We start from the raw sequence: 16,320 nt of genomic DNA, 5'->3' as shown, positions 1-16,320 counted from the left end.
GTAATTGCACTCAGCCTTCCCCCCGCAGGAAGAGAATGGATATGGAATTGAAAATGGTAATGGCAAAGGTAATGGAGATGGAGATGGAAATGAAAACACAAATGGAAATGGAAACGACACTGGCTATCGCTAATTTATGGGACTCGTCAAGGTAGAAAGATTATAAATAATGCCCAAACTTTTGAGCAGAAGGATACTTTCAAAAATGCAAAAGAAAAACAAAAAAATATGTATAATACATAATTTAAATAAATAATACATTTTCTGTAACGATTAATTAAAAAATTCCACAAAACATTTAATAATTTAGCGTATAACCTTTTTTTTACCACATTTTGTAATTTACTTTGTAAGTTCAACATTTTCATGGATCCCCTGGGGATCATGACAACTATACATCCATCATTTTATTTTAATCAATTATACATATTAGCTATATATATTTTTTAAGAAGTATATATATTAAACATTTTTAAAAAGTTCAAAGAATAGTCTGTAGAAAATTTTTTTTTGATTTTTTAAATTTGATTTTCATTGTCACGAATCCAGGTAAGGTGCGAAGAAACTCTGGTAAAGAGGACTGGGTAACTTGGCCCGCAATTCTCGCCAATAATAAAGGATGTTATTCCCAGTAGCACCAAGTTCGATTCTTGCCTTATTACTAAGGGGCTACCAGAATCTCCTCTGCACGGTCTGTTTTCATTTGGAGCTATACAAATCAGCGATGCCGGAAATGCTGAAGTAATTGAGGACTTGTACCAATGTTCGCATTCACGATCAGATAAAATCTGGGGATTGTAGTATTTCAATTTGGGATCCATGTTTCCTTTGTCTGAATATTTGGGACTATTAGGTAAACAAATAATACTGTAGAAATGGCACCTTACCGTCGACGTCTCCCCAGCCTGAGGAAATTGCTTCACTGAATTGGTATTGAACTTCTGGATTTGGCAATTGGACAGCTTTGATGTAGTCATTAAATATTAGTGAAATTGGAAGCTTTATCAGTGCGATATCGTTAACACTTAAATTTGTATCCCATTCATTGTGTATCACAAAATGATCTCTTTTGACTACCAATATTTGTCGGCCCTCTTCTGTAACGTTCCAGAGATTTAGAGCACCGAAATATATTTTAACAGCATATCTGAAAAAGGAAAACATGAACATTTTTCGTTAGGTTCTAAAAGACAGATTTTGTTTTCGATCTTACATATCAGGTTTGTCCAAGCAGTGAGCTGCAGTTAGGACAAGATTACTGGAGATCAGAATTCCACCGCAATGACGCCTCCAGCCAATAGGTCCATGAAGGTTAGACAGATCAAGTTTGTCGATAAATGTTTGGTATGGAAATTGTTTGGGAGAGGCGTAGTGCCCTTTGATAATTCGATTAAGTTCGTTAGGAAAAACAAACCGAATTAAAGCAAGAAAGGTTAGACTAATGATTATTTTGCTCTGCATGTCTGCTTTTAACTGAAACCTTAAACTCTGTGCACTTCTTTTAAAGGAAGCACTTGGGTGATAAAAGTAAATCTAATTAGTCAATGGATAAGATTTTGACTTGAAATAAAAAGAATTTTAACTAAAAAGCTTGTGTTTAAATAACAGCTGTCAGAGTAAAAAATATTTCCTCATAGTACCTACTTCAACACTAAATTAAAAGATATCTTAAAAACGCTGCTAGGAATTTCTTGATTAGAAGAACTATCAAGAATTAGGTGCATTTTTTTGTAGTTCCTTATCAGCTTGTAAAAAATTCTTCGAAAATACATATATGCCTGGTCAATTCCAAACTCTGCTGAAAAGACACAGAACAACCGAAAAACAATTATCAGATGTCCTGGATTGGCTCATCCGCATCGCGATTTTGGCGGGGCAACGCCTTAAATCATTTTAAGCAAACACTTGGTACCGAATGGCCGCCCATTGTATAAACTGCAGAACGCCGGTTGGCTTATCAAAAGAAAGCTTATTAATAACTCATATACATAATGCAACCAGATCGGGCCGGGGGCCAGGTGAGGCCGGCCATAATCACTAAATCAAAACATCCCGACATGAGAAATGTGGAAATTGAAAAACGTTTCAGCACCGACCAAATGCGCGAGTGGGTTCCAAGAAAAAAACAGCTCCATTGAGAGGTGAACACAAATAACTCAGCGGCGAACCCAGGACCCCGAAGATGTGGAGTCCAGAAAACGTTAAGCAAACCCAGAACTGGAAAAGGCCAACTGAAAACGCCCAAAGCGCGATACTCAACACTTTGGACAAGTTCTTGACACCAATGGAGCGAACGGGCCAAAAGTCTGGAAAAGGGAAAATATTTTTTATTGGCCATTTCAATTATCTTAATGCACTTTAATATGCCAGGCGAGTTGGAAACTTTTTTACCGTTTTACAAAGACGTATGTGTGTCTGTGTTTGTGATTATCAGTTAATAAGGCATCAATAAATTTTGGTAAGCAGCAGCAGCGGCAGCAGCCATGGCCCGAAAATGCCAGACTTGGCCAAGACGGCTCACGCAGCCTCACGGCTCTTGGCCAGAGATCGCCTCGAGATGATGCCGCAGATTGAGGCGGCCAGATTGCAATTAATTTGCAATAACTTTTGATAAATGCGCGCCTGCGTTTTTTTTGTTTTTTTTTTTTTTGGGAGGGAAGTGGATTTAACGTCACACGATAACGAGTTGACGCGATTAACTGGTAGATATGTTGCCCGTATTCCAGCCAAAACTTTTGGGCCACAACCACACCCGTTGGCTCCGAGAGATAGAGACGGGGCACTTAAGTGAAATCGAAGGTTTGCGGTTCTTTATGGCTTCCCCGAAAATCCCAAATATTCCCGACGGTCATATCATTTTATTAACTTGCCATCAAACTTTATGCCGACCAGAGCGCTCGGATGATGAAAATGCCAAACGATCAGTGTTAAAGTCGCATGCGACAAATTTTGCAAGGAGACAACGGACCAAAGTCGCAGAATGTGGGGAAATATTTGAAAAATTTCATCAATGAGCGAAAAGTTAATAAAAAATAATTAATTTAAGCGAATTGACCGGCACAGGGCGGGGCAGCTGAGTTGGCATCGGAATTGGAATTGGCGCTGCAAGCGCATTTAAATTGAATAAAAGTTGCGGAAAGACATTGGCAACATTGCAACTGCAACTGCAACTGCTATTTCGCCGCTGCCGTTATGCGCTTAACATCTTGGCATCCAATCAATTAGTTTTTATGCGCTTCCATTGCCAACTGCTGTTGGTTGGTTGGCTTGGTCTGGGCCAAGCCTTCTTTCTCTTCGTCAGCCGTGTCAGCAACAAATTGGCGAAGGGACCGGCAACCGGCGACAACTTGCAACCAGCACGGCGGCAACGGCAACTCGCAGCAACTTGCAACTTGCCACAGAAATGGCAATGGCACCAGCAACTGCCACAAACACGATGACAACGGCGCGGACATCTTGCAGCTGCATTAACACTGCCAGGGAAAAAGTAGAGATCATTTTCAACTGGTTATTAACAGATCGATATTGCTTATCGCTGAGTGGGTTTCACTTTGAATACTTTGTCTTTCCTGTTGCACTTCCAACTTTTGGCCAAATTTTGTCCTTTGAGCCTGTAGCTTGTACTTAAGCTTATCTTGGTAAGCTGCTATGTTCAAATACAATTCTTTAACTATCATTTTACCATCCATGCTCTGTATGTTATCTACCAACATTACTTTTTGAGTAGATTATTACCAATAGGGGTCCATTCAAGCGTCATATACCGAAGTTCTTGTAAAGCGCATTACAAATATTGAATATAAATAAATTATTTGCCTAGAAAGTTGTGTCAACTAAAATTTTAAAGGTTATATAATATAGTTTATATATACGTATACATACCACTTCTAAATTTTTTAATCAGTTATATTTATTTATTTTTTTAGTAAGTAACGGGTGTTTTTTTTAGAGGTATAGAACTTTAAGTTGGCATTACTGTTCAAGATGGCGACCGATTTAACAGCTGTCAAGTGATTTATTCTCAGTTTGGTTTGGCAATTCGTCATGCGTGCTTACAAAATCCAACTCGTGCAAGAATTGAAACCAAACGATCATCAAGCAAGGCGTAGATTCGTCGAATGGGCCCAAAACGAGATTGCTGTTGTTCCCGATTTTTCATAAGCCTCCAAGATCTTGTGATTTAACACCGCTAGACTACTTTTTGTGGGGCTATGTAAAGTCATTGGTCTATGCGGATAAGCCACAAACGCTAAACCATTTGGAAGACAACATTCGCCGTGTTATTGCCGATATACGGCCAAATGTTGGAAAAAGTCATTGCAAATTGGACGTCCAGATTGGACTACATCCGAGCCAGCCGTGGCGGTCATATGCCAGAAATCATATTTAAAATGTAATGCCACAAGATTATCTTTCATGTCAATAAAATTCATGTCAATCGAATAATCCATCGTTGTTTTATTGCAATTTAAAGTTCTATACCTCTAAAAAAAACACCCTATATATATGTTAAAATTTTTTAAAAGGTCCAAGGAAAGTCTTAAATTTGATTTTCACTTCCTGCGTTTTCACGAATCCAGGTAAGGTACGAAGAAACTCTTGTAAAGAAGGTTGGGTAACTTGGCAAGCATTTGTCAAATGTAAAGGATGTTATTCCGAGTAGCACAAAGTTTGATTCTTGCCTAATTACTAATGGGCCACCAGAATCTCCATTGCACAGTCTATTCTCATTTGGAGCTATACAGATAAACGACGCCGGAAATACGGGAGCAATTGAAGACTTGTACCAGTGTTCGCATTTACTATCAGATACAATCTGGGGATTGTAGTATTTCAATTTGGGATCCATGTTTCCTTTGTCTGAATATTTGGGACTATTAGGTAAACAAATAATACTATAGAAATGGCACCTTACCGTCGATGTTTCCCCAGCCTGAGGAAATTGCTTCACTGAACTGGTATTGAACTTCTGGATTTGGCAGTTGGACAGCTTTTATGTAGTCATTTAATATAAGTGAAATTGGAAGCTTTATCATTGCGATGTCGTTAACACTTAAATTTCTATCCCATTCATTGTGTATCACAAAATGATCTCTTTTGACTACCAATATTTGTTGGCCCACTTCCGTAACATCCGAAAGATTTAGAGCACCGAAATATATTTTTACAGCATATCTGAAAAGGAAAAACATGGAAATAGAGTTTAGTTTATAATAAAACCGTTTTGTTTTCGTTCTTACATATTTGGATCGTGCAGACAGTGAGCTGCAGTTAGGACCCGATTTCTGGAGATCAAAATTCCGCCGCATAGAGGAGACCATGTAATAAGCTTGTGAAGCTTGGAAAGATCAAGTTGTTCGAGATATGTTTGGTATGGAAATTGTTTAGGAGATGCGTAGTGCCCATTGATAATTCGATTAAGTTTGTGAGGAAAAACAAACCGAACTAAAGCAAGAAAGGTTAAACTAATGATTATTTTGCTCTGCATGTCTGCTTTCAACTGAAACCTAAAACTCTGTGCACTTCTTTTAAAGGAAGCACTTGCGTGTTAAAAGTAAATCTAATTAGTCAATGGATAAGATTTTAAATTTTAGCTGTCAGAGTAAAAAATATTTGTTAACAGTATGTACTTCAACACCAACTTAATCTTGAAACGCTGCTAGGAATTTCTTGATTTAAATTAATTGCTTTTTGAAGAGTTTTTTTTGTGAAGAGTTTATTTTCTTATTCAAGGAGGCATTCCACATTTGGATAACTAGTTTTACTCCTATGGAAAAAAACGGATTATTTTTTATCAAAAATCGAATTTTTTTAAAATCGGATATTTTTAATCGGAGTTTTTTCCATAACTTGGTCAAAAATGGCCGCACAGCTGAAATAAAGACTGTTATGTGCTGTTAATAAACATAGCTAACTATGTCTATCCCAACTTTTTTGATTTTCGAAAAAAAAAATTTGACAAATTTTTGCATTTTCGATAAGGGGTACCATCATCAAAATTTGCGAAAAATGGCAAAAACTTAGCATTTCAATGTATGTACATGGATCGATAGGGAATTTTGTTACGAATTCAACGAAGTATGGCATTCCACATTTGGACAACTATTTTTACTGCTATCGAAAAAAAACTGATTATTTTTAATCAAAAAATCGAAAAAAAAATTTGTTGTAAAAAATTTGATATTTTCAATCGGCGTTTTCGCCATAACTTGGCCAAAAATGGCCGCACAGCTGAAATAAAGACTGTTTTGTGCTGTTAATAAACATAGCTAACTATGTCTATCCCAACTTTTTTGATTTTCGAAAAAAAAAATTTTGACAAATTTTTGCATTTTCGATAAGGGGTACCATCATCAAAATTTGCGAAAAATGGCAAAAACTTAGCATTTCAATGTATGTACATGGATCGATAGGGAATTTTGTTACGAATTCAACGAAGTATGGCATTCCACACTTGGACAACTATTTTTACTGCTATCGAAAAAAAACGGATTATTTTTAATCAAAAAATCGAAAAAAAAATTTGTTGTAAAAAATTGAATATTTTCAATCGGCGTTTTCGCCATAACTTGGTCTAAAATGGCCGCACAGCTAAAATAAAGACTGTTTTGTGCTGTTAATAAACATAGCTAACTATGTCTATCCCAACTTTTTTGATTTTCGAAAAAAAAAATTTGACAAATTTTTGCATTTTCGATAAGGGGTACCATCATCAAAATTTGCGAAAAATGGCAAAAACTTAGCATTTCAATGTATGTACATGGATCGATAGGGAATTTTGTTACGAATTCAACGAAGTATGGCATTCCACATTTGGACAACTATTTTTACTGCTATCGAAAAAAAACTGATTATTTTTAATCAAAAAATCGAAAAAAAAATTTGTTGTAAAAAATTGGATATTTTCAATCGGCGTTTTCGCCATAACTTGGTCAAAAATGGCCGCACAGCTGAAATAAAGACTGTTATGTGCTGTTAATAAACATAGCTAACTATGTCTATCCCAACTTTTTTGATTTTCGAAAAAAAAAATTTGACAAATTTTTGCATTTTCGATAAGGGGTACCATCATCAAAATTTGCGAAAAATGGCAAAAACTTAGCATTTCAATGTATGTACATGGATCGATAGGGAATTTTGTTACGAATTCAACGAAGTATGGCATTCCACATTTGGACAACTATTTTTACTGCTATCGAAAAAAAACTGATTATTTTTAATCAAAAAATCGAAAAAAAAATTTGTTGTAAAAAATTTGATATTTTCAATCGGCGTTTTCGCCATAACTTGGCCAAAAATGGCCGCACAGCTGAAATAAAGACTGTTTTGTGCTGTTAATAAACATAGCTAACTATGTCTATCCCAACTTTTTTGATTTTCGAAAAAAAAAATTTTGACAAATTTTTGCATTTTCGATAAGGGGTACCATCATCAAAATTTGCGAAAAATGGCAAAAACTTAGCATTTCAATGTATGTACATGGATCGATAGGGAATTTTGTTACGAATTCAACGAAGTATGGCATTCCACATTTGGACAACTATTTTTACTGCTATCGAAAAAAAACTGATTATTTTTAATCAAAAAATCGAAAAAAAAATTTGTTGTAAAAACTTTTTTGATTTTCGAAAAAAAAAATTTGACAAATTTTTGCATTTTCGATAAGGGGTACCATCATCAAAATTTGCGAAAAATGGCAAAAACTTAGCATTTCAATGTATGTACATGGATCGATAGGGAATTTTGTTACGAATTCAACGAAGTATGGCATTCCACATTTGGACAACTATTTTTACTGCTATCGAAAAAAAACTGATTATTTTTAATCAAAAAATCGAAAAAAAAATTTGTAAAAAATTGGATATTTTCAATCGGCGTTTTCGCCATAACTTGGCCAAAAATGGCCGCACAGCTGAAATAAAGACTGTTTTGTGCTGTTAATAAACATAGCTAACTATGTCTATCCCAACTTTTTTGATTTTCGAAAAAAAAAATTTGACAAATTTTTGCATTTTCGATAAGGGGTACCATCATCAAAATTTGCGAAAAATGGCAAAAACTTAGCATTTCAATGTATGTACATGGATCGATAGGGAATTTTGTTACGAATTCAACGAAGTATGGCATTCCACATTTGGACAACTATTTTTACTGCTATCGAAAAAAAACTGATTATTTTTAATCAAAAAATCGAAAAAAAAATTTGTTGTAAAAAATTTGATATTTTCAATCGGCGTTTTCGCCATAACTTGGCCAAAAATGGCCGCACAGCTGAAATAAAGACTGTTTTGTGCTGTTAATAAACATAGCTAACTATGTCTATCCCAACTTTTTTGATTTTCGAAAAAAAAAATTTGACAAATTTTTGCATTTTCGATAAGGGGTACCATCATCAAAATTTGCGAAAAATGGATAAAACTTAGCATTTCAATGTATGTACATGGATCGATAGGGAATTTTGTTACGAATTCAACGAAGTATGGCATTCCACACTTGGACAACTATTTTTACTGCTATCAAAAAAAAAAGGATTATTTTTAATCAAAAAATCGAAAAAAAAATTTGTTGTAAAAAATTGACAAAAATTTGACAAATTTTTGCATTTTCGATAAGGGGTACCATCATCAAAATTTGCGAAAAATGGCAAAAACTTAGCATTTCAATGTATGTACATGGATCGATAGGGAATTTTGTTACGAATTCAACGAAGTATGGCATTCCACATTTGGACAACTATTTTTACTGCTATCGAAAAAAAACTGATTATTTTTAATCAAAAAATCGAAAAAAAAAATTTGTTGTAAAAAATTTGATATTTTCAATCGGCGTTTTCGCCATAACTTGGCCAAAAATGGCCGCACAGCTGAAATAAAGACTGTTTTGTGCTGTTAATAAACATAGCTAACTATGTCTATCCCAACTTTTTTGATTTTCGAAAAAAAAAATTTTGACAAATTTTTGCATTTTCGATAAGGGGTACCATCATCAAAATTTGCGAAAAATGGCAAAAACTTAGCATTTCAATGTATGTACATGGATCGATAGGGAATTTTGTTACGAATTCAACGAAGTATGGCATTCCACATTTGGACAACTATTTTTACTGCTATCGAAAAAATACTGATTATTTTTAATCAAAAAATCGAAAAAAAAATTTGTTGTAAAAACTTTTTTGATTTTCGAAAAAAAAAATTTGACAAATTTTTGCATTTTCGATAAGGGGTACCATCATCAAAATTTGCGAAAAATGGCAAAAACTTAGCATTTCAATGTATGTACATGGATCGATAGGGAATTTTGTTACGAATTCAACGAAGTATGGCATTCCACATTTGGACAACTATTTTTACTGCTATCGAAAAAAAACTGATTATTTTTAATCAAAAAATCGAAAAAAAAATTTGTAAAAAATTGGATATTTTCAATCGGCGTTTTCGCCATAACTTGGCCAAAAATGGCCGCACAGCTGAAATAAAGACTGTTTTGTGCTGTTAATAAACATAGCTAACTATGTCTATCCCAACTTTTTTGATTTTCGAAAAAAAAAATTTGACAAATTTTTGCATTTTCGATAAGGGGTACCATCATCAAAATTTGCGAAAAATGGATAAAACTTAGCATTTCAGTGTATGTACATGGATCGATAGGGAATTTTGTTACGAATTCAACGAAGTATGGCATTCCACACTTGGACAACTATTTTTACTGCTATCGAAAAAAAAAGGATTATTTTTAATCAAAAAATCGAAAAAAAAATTTGTTGTAAAAAATTGGATATTTTCAATCGGCGTTTTCGCCATAACTTGGCCAAAAATGGCCGCACAGCTAAAATAAAGACTGTTTTGTGCTGTTAATAAACATAGCTAACTATGTCTATCCCAACTTTTTTGATTTTCGAAAAAAAAAAGTTGACAAATTTTTGCATTTTCGATAAGGGGTACCATCATCAAAATTTGCGAAAAATGGCAAAAACTTAGCATTTCAATGTATGTACATGGATCGATAGGGAATTTTGTTACGAATTCAACGAAGTATGGCATTCCACACTTGGACAACTATTTTTACTGCTATCGAAAAAAAACGGATTATTTTTAATCAAAAAATCGAAAAAAAAATTTGTTGTAAAAAATTGAATATTTTCAATCGGCGTTTTCGCCATAACTTGGTCAAAAATGGCCGCACAGCTAAAATAAAGACTGTTTTGTGCTGTTAATAAACATAGCTAACTATGTCTATCCCAACTTTTTTGATTTTCGAAAAAAAAAATTTGACAAATTTTTGCATTTTCGATAAGGCGTACCATCATCAAAATTTGCGAAAAATGGATAAAACTTAGCATTTCAATGTATGTACATGGATCGATAGGGAATTTTGTTACGAATTCAACGAAGTATGGCATTCCACATTTGGACAACTATTTTTACTGCTATCGAAAAAAAACGGATTATTTTTAATCAAAAAATCGAAAAAAAAATTTGTTGTAAAAAATCGGATATTTTCAATCGGCGTTTTCGCCATAACTTGGCCAAAAATGGCCGCACAGCTGAAATAAAGACTGTTTTGTGCTGTTAATAAACATAGCTAACTATGTCTATCCCAACTTTTTTGATTTCCGAAAAAAAAAATTTGACAAATTTTTGCATTTTCGATAAGGGGTACCATCATCAAAATTTGCGAAAAATGGCAAAAACTTAGCATTTCAATGTATGTACATGGATCGATAGGGAATTTTGTTACGAATTCAACGAAGTATGGCATTCCACATTTGGACAACTATTTTTACTGCTATCGAAAAAAAACTGATTATTTTTAATCAAAAAATCGAAAAAAAAATTTGTTGTAAAAAATTGGATATTTTCAATCGGCGTTTTCGCCATAACTTGGCCAAAAATGGCCGCACAGCTGAAATAAAGACTGTTTTGTGCTGTTAATAAACATAGCTAACTATGTCTATCCCAACTTTTTTGATTTTCGAAAAAAAAAAGTTGACAAATTTTTGCATTTTCGATAAGGGGTACCATCATCAAAATTTGCGAAAAATGGCAAAAACTTAGCATTTCAATTTATGTACATGGATCGATAGGGAATTTTGTTACGAATACAACGAAGTATGGCACTCCACATTCGGACAACTATTTTTACTGCTATCGAAAAAAAACGGATTATTTTTAATCAAAAAATCGAATAAAAAATTTGTTGTAAAAAATCGGATATTTTCAATCGGCGTTTTCGCCAAAACTTGGCCAAAAATGGCCGCACAGCTGAAATAAAGACTGTTTTGTGCTGTTAATAAACAAAGCTAACTATGTCTATCCCAACTTTTTTGATTTTCGAAAAAAAAAATTTGACAAATTTTTGCATTTTCGATAAGGCGTACCATCATCAAAATTTGCGAAAAATGGATAAAACTTAGCATTTCAATGTATGTACATGGATCGATAGGGAATTTTGTTACGAATTCAACGAAGTATGGCATTCCACATTTGGACAACTATTTTTACTGCTATCGAAAAAAAACGGATTATTTTTAATCAAAAAATCGAAAAAAAAATTTGTTGTAAAAAATCGGATATTTTCAATCGGCGTTTTCGCCATAACTTGGACAAAAATGGACGCACAGCTGAAATAAAGACTGTTTTGTGCTGTTAATAAACATAGCTAACTATGTCTATCCCAACTTTTTTGATTTTCGAAAAAAAAAATTTGACAAATTTTTGCATTTTCGATAAGGGGTACCATCATCAAAATTTGCGAAAAATGGCAAAAACTTAGCATTTCAATGTATGTACATGGATCGATAGGGAATTTTGTTACGAATTCAACGAAGTATGGCATTCCACATTTGGACAACTATTTTTACTGCTATCGAAAAAAAACTGATTATTTTTAATCAAAAAATCGAAAAAAAAATTTGTTGTAAAAAATTGGATATTTTCAATCGGCGTTTTCGCCATAACTTGGCCAAAAATGGCCGCACAGCTGAAATAAAGACTGTTTTGTGCTGTTAATAAACATAGCTAACTATGTCTATCCCAACTTTTTTGATTTTCGAAAAAAAAAAGTTGACAAATTTTTGCATTTTCGATAAGGGGTACCATCATCAAAATTTGCGAAAAATGGATAAAACTTAGCATTTCAATGTATGTACATGGATCGATAGGGAATTTTGTTACGAATTCAACGAAGTATGGCATTCCACATTTGGACAACTATTTTTACTGCTATCGAAAAAAACGGATTATTTTTAATCAAAAAATCGAAAAAAAAATTTGTTGTAAAAAATCGGATATTTTCAATCGGCGTTTTCGCCATAACTTGGACAAAAATGGCCGCACAGCTGAAATAAAGACTGTTTTGTGCTGTTAATAAACATAGCTAACTATGTCTATCCCAACTTTTTTGATTTTCGAAAAAAAAAATTTGACAAATTTTTGCATTTTCGATAAGGGGTACCATCATCAAAATTTGCGAAAAATGGCAAAAACTTAGCATTTCAATGTATGTACAAGGATCGATAGGGAATTTTGTTACGAATTCAACGAAGTATGGCATTCCACATTTGGACAACTATTTTTACTGCTATCGAAAAAAAACGGATTATTTTTAATCAAAAAATCGAAAAAAAAATTTGTTGTAAAAAATTGGATATTTTCAATCGGCGTTTTCGCCATAACTTGGCCAAAACTGGCCGCACAACTAAAATATACTGCTAATAAACACAGCTAACTATGTCTATCCCAACAAGCTTTAATTTGTTCTTTCATGCTCTGTGTGTTATCTATAAACTTTACCTTCTGAGTAGATGGTCGAAACCTCATTGAAGTTAATTTCATCGGCTTGCATCCTATGCGAATTCGGCCAAACAAACAGGCAACGCAATCAGGGTAAACACTCTACTGTAATTATTTTAACGGCTTTAGCATGTGGGCCAGTGCAACCAGCAGTTTTTCCATCTGCTTAAATGTGATACTTTCCCAAAAACCAAGTAAAAATAAAAAGGAAAGAAATATCGAATGCTAACTTAAGTTGTCGGCCCGGGTGAAATGTTATTCAAATGGCTTTCAAATGCCAACGAAATGTTCGCAGGCTTGCGGTTTCTGCGATTGACAAATCAATTTGGCGATGGCTTTTGGGGCTGGGATTTGGATTTTTTCCTCTTCACCTTTTTTTTTTTTTTTTTTTTTGTATGCAATCGAGAGACGGAAACCAACACCTGCTGGCTGATGGCATTTCTTATTCTTTTTCGGCTGACCGAGAAATCCCCGCTAGCCGACACCTTCGTCGAGTCGAGGCAGCCACGTCGATCAAAGCCATTCGAACACTTGGCAAATATATGCGCATTGCTAAGCAGTTGGCTAAGAGGGGGATAATCAAAGGGGGGAGCTTGATGCTGGGGGGGTGGAGCGTTGCCAGGGGTGGGAAAGGGGGGTGGCTGCAGAGGTGGCAAGGTAAATCGACGACAAGCTGGCGGCAGCTACGTCTGCATAAATGCATGAGGATGCCTCCAGCCGCATCTGCATTTCTGTGGCGGCTTAGCACCAACTGCCAATGGCTTTTGGCCAAGTCATTGCCGCTTGTTGTTGTTTGTTGCTGTTGCTGTTACTGTAGCTGTTGCTGTTGCAGTTGCCATTGTTGCTGTTGTCCAAACACAACTGAAGTGCTAAAAACATTCCAATGTCAGGTATTAGCAATTTAAGTTAACCCGCTTCCCGCTCCACAGGAATCGCCATACTCCTTGGATTTTCAGCCGTCTTCGCTCGTCGATTCCACAAAGTGATCCCGAAGAAAAGGAACATTCTCCTTTTGATTTTGATTGCCACAATGTAGCTGTCGATGTGGACGCAGCAAATTAGACAGTTTGCTAATCTATGAAAGCATTTCAGCTCATAAATCATAAATGCCAATGGCATGAAGGTTCCTACAAAGACGGTTTCTTTTATACATTTATTATGGGATGTTAATAAGAAAATACGTATTGAAGTGAGAAATCCAAGAAGTTAACAAGGCGGAATTCTACTTTAGGTTACGTTCTGTATTTTATTTTAATAATTGTAGTAAACTAAACCAAATTAAACAAATCAGTACCATTTGCTAATGTATTTGATCTAGATCTTAAATATATTATTATGGAAAAATAGAGAAACATTAATTTACGAAAGCTTGCACTCACTTCAAGTTTGCATTTGTCGAGGGACCCGCAACTTGTGTCCAGAAAATAAGGCTCAAAGGGTTTTTTTGGCCCATGGAAAAGGGGCGGCATTGGTGGCTGGGGGGGCGTGGTCGGCTGGGCAATGCCCAACGGCTACAGAAACTTTTGCGCGATTCTCTGGCTGGTTGTTTGTGTTAATTGAGTTGTTTGCAGCTTGTGTTGCTGTTGCGGTTTCATGTTGCTGCTGCTGTTGCTTGTTTCGTTGCACATTCGTTCCTCTGTTGCATTCATTCCGTTAAGATTTTTTTTGTTCTTTTTTTTTTTTTGTTTAAACACACGGCCAGTTGTTGTGCCGCTGTGATTTTTGTGTTCTCCCGTTGTTGTTCTATGTCTGCCCAAAGTCCCCGATTTTGCTGCAACTCCCGCCGCTGCACTGCGGACTGTTGGCAATTTTACAGCAATTAGTGCTGCTTGTGTACACTGTCAGTTATTCCTCTGCAGATTTTCAAGTCAAGTGAGTGTTTTTGGCTTCGTGGCCGTTGTGTTTTTCCGTTTCTCTATTTTCAGCCCTGTCTCTTAATGTCGCGCGCATCCAGCAAAATGAGTCATGGGAGCTGCGCTTTATGTTGCTGCTGCTGTTTCTGCTGTTGCTGATGCTGCTGCTGCTGCTGCTGCAGTATCTGGTGCTGCTGCTGCTGGTACTGCTGCTGCAGATGTGGCTTCTGCTGATGCTGCTGCTGCAGATGTGGCTGCTGCTTCTAGCATGCTGACTAATTTGCGATACTCTGAAATATAAAAGCAGACACTAAATTAAGGACATAACCAACTGACTTACGACATCGAAATAAATATGCTCTTTTCAAATTATTCCCAACGAATAAGTGCCCTAACACCGCAGTTGCTTACTTTTTGGCCTAAAACAAATAGATCAATTTAAAGATATATTCTTTTTTTGGAAAAGACAAGCGACCTACGTATTAGACCTCTTTTTATCCCATCTGCTTGGTGGACTCGGATTTCGTGGCTGCCGATGGGCCAGATATATGGGCAGCGGTGTATCCTCCGGCAGCTTATCCCGTTCCAATTTGGTATTCAAAACTCGATCCATTAACATTTGCTCATTCTTCAGATTCCTGGCATCCACCAACTCACTGATCTCATCGATTACGGCTCCATTTCTCCAGGCGACAAACGGACATTGGTGGCTGCGATGGGGCCGCCTAAGTGAACGGGCTGTGAAGCCACTGGATGAATCCGTCAAGGTGGAATCGGATGCAGTCGTCCTGCTCATTTTCTACAGAGTTTTTTACAAATTTTTGTATTACTTGATATTTTTCGGTGTCAATGGGAAATGCCTCATGTGCCTTGTCGGAAGTTTTTTAAGTGGCCAACTAAATGGAATAAATCTGGACCCAAAAATCACAGGCAAATCATACTGAAAATTGTGAACTAATGTGCTGTATGTTTATAAATTTATTAAACTAAAATGTGTTATTTAAAATCGTTGTACATAATGAGAATCTGCGATGCTCCTCTGCAGGTTTCAAAGCATATTTGGTAGAGTAAACACTCTAAACGCATGGCACTCGAACACGCCCAAGTAGAAAAATGGCCAAAGATTTGCCACAGACAAAAGCCAAAGCAAATATGCTCTGGGACCCACAGAGACCCCCAGCAATAAGCAAAAGCAAAAAGCAAAAAGCAAAAGCAAATCCGTTGCTGGTGCAGCAACAAAAAGCGTTTTGTGTCACAAAATATTTGAATGTAAAGTGCGCCGCAGACTGAGAGCTCTGGCGTAGACTCGGTCTCGATTGCAGCTTTGGCTTGCTGTCTTTATTCCCGTCCCTGCTGCGATATTCGAGCTATATCTATACTATAGCCTATACTATACTCTACTATAGCCTATGCTATAGCTGACGTGCGCCTGCGCGGCCACGCCCCCCGCCGCCGCACCGCCCCTGCGATCGCTGGGTTGGATCACTAATTGGTCACGACAGCAGCGAGCTATGATTTTTTTTTTGCAGCGATTTTTCAGCTCTTTGCTACGATTCTTTGTGGTTTTTGTTGGTTTTCTGGGTTTTTTATTTTATTTTTTTTTTGGCTAAACGAAAAGTAAAATCCATTGAATTTGGCAAGAGGCCGTTGCGATTTCGTTTGGCCAGCTTCAAACA

General features: G+C 35.9%; 3 protein-coding genes across 4 annotated transcripts; all 3 read right to left on the bottom strand.

The window, feature by feature from the left end:
- Positions 1–273: 273 nt before the first annotated feature.
- On the bottom strand, positions 274–1,487 carry LOC120449399 (chymotrypsin BI-like). The gene is made up of 3 exons (XM_039631844.2): positions 1,214–1,487; positions 888–1,147; positions 274–832 (listed from the first exon to the last, which is right to left on the bottom strand). Exons 1-3 carry the CDS (start codon positions 1,459–1,461, stop codon positions 519–521), a joined length of 822 nt encoding a protein of 273 aa, XP_039487778.1. The 5' UTR covers positions 1,462–1,487; the 3' UTR covers positions 274–518.
- Positions 1,488–4,438: 2,951 nt separating this feature from the next.
- On the bottom strand, positions 4,439–14,303 carry LOC120449398 (trypsin-1-like). 2 transcript variants are annotated; one of them, XM_039631843.2, is made up of 3 exons: positions 14,171–14,303; positions 4,916–5,175; positions 4,439–4,860 (listed from the first exon to the last, which is right to left on the bottom strand). In XM_039631843.2, exons 1-3 carry the CDS (start codon positions 14,242–14,244, stop codon positions 4,541–4,543), a joined length of 654 nt encoding a protein of 217 aa, XP_039487777.2. In that variant the 5' UTR covers positions 14,245–14,303; the 3' UTR covers positions 4,439–4,540. The 2 variants fall into 2 exon arrangements, with proteins under 2 accessions (XP_039487777.2, XP_039487776.2); XM_039631842.2 differs by lacking the exon at positions 14,171–14,303 and adding an exon at positions 5,241–5,512.
- A 467-nt stretch (positions 14,304–14,770) lies between these two features.
- On the bottom strand, positions 14,771–15,549 carry LOC120449400. Its single transcript, XM_039631845.2, has 3 exons — positions 15,124–15,549; positions 15,056–15,063; positions 14,771–14,934 (listed from the first exon to the last, which is right to left on the bottom strand). The coding sequence occupies exons 1-3, from the start codon at positions 15,438–15,440 to the stop codon at positions 14,771–14,773; spliced, it is 489 nt and encodes a 162-aa protein (XP_039487779.1). The 5' UTR covers positions 15,441–15,549.
- Between the last annotated feature and the right edge of the window lie 771 nt (positions 15,550–16,320).

The sequence above is a fragment of the Drosophila santomea genome, chromosome 3L, assembly GCF_016746245.2.
Source record: "Drosophila santomea strain STO CAGO 1482 chromosome 3L, Prin_Dsan_1.1, whole genome shotgun sequence".
NCBI classification, from domain to species: domain Eukaryota; kingdom Metazoa; phylum Arthropoda; class Insecta; order Diptera; family Drosophilidae; genus Drosophila; species Drosophila santomea.
The sequence above is the reverse complement of the archived record's forward strand: the minus strand, read 5'-3'. Positions and strand labels throughout refer to the sequence as shown.

Excerpts from the sequence above, each read along its gene's own strand:
- LOC120449398 (XM_039631842.2), bottom strand. The coding sequence starts at position 5,488 with ATGCAGAGCAAAATAATCATTAGTTTAACCTTTCTTGCTTTAGTTCGG. Across the intron at positions 5,176-5,240 it reads TGTCTGCACGATCCAAATAT|ATATGCTGTAAAAATATATT; the intron begins GTAAGAACGAAA and ends TTTCCTTTTCAG. Across the intron at positions 4,861-4,915 it reads AGGCTGGGGAAACATCGACG|ACAAAGGAAACATGGATCCC; the intron begins GTAAGGTGCCAT and ends CCAAATATTCAG.
- LOC120449399 (XM_039631844.2), bottom strand. The coding sequence starts at position 1,461 with ATGCAGAGCAAAATAATCATTAGTCTAACCTTTCTTGCTTTAATTCGG. Across the intron at positions 1,148-1,213 it reads TGCTTGGACAAACCTGATAT|ATATGCTGTTAAAATATATT; the intron begins GTAAGATCGAAA and ends TTCCTTTTTCAG. Across the intron at positions 833-887 it reads AGGCTGGGGAGACGTCGACG|ACAAAGGAAACATGGATCCC; the intron begins GTAAGGTGCCAT and ends CCAAATATTCAG.
- LOC120449400 (XM_039631845.2), bottom strand. The coding sequence starts at position 15,440 with ATGAGCAGGACGACTGCATCCGATTCCACCTTGACGGATTCATCCAGT.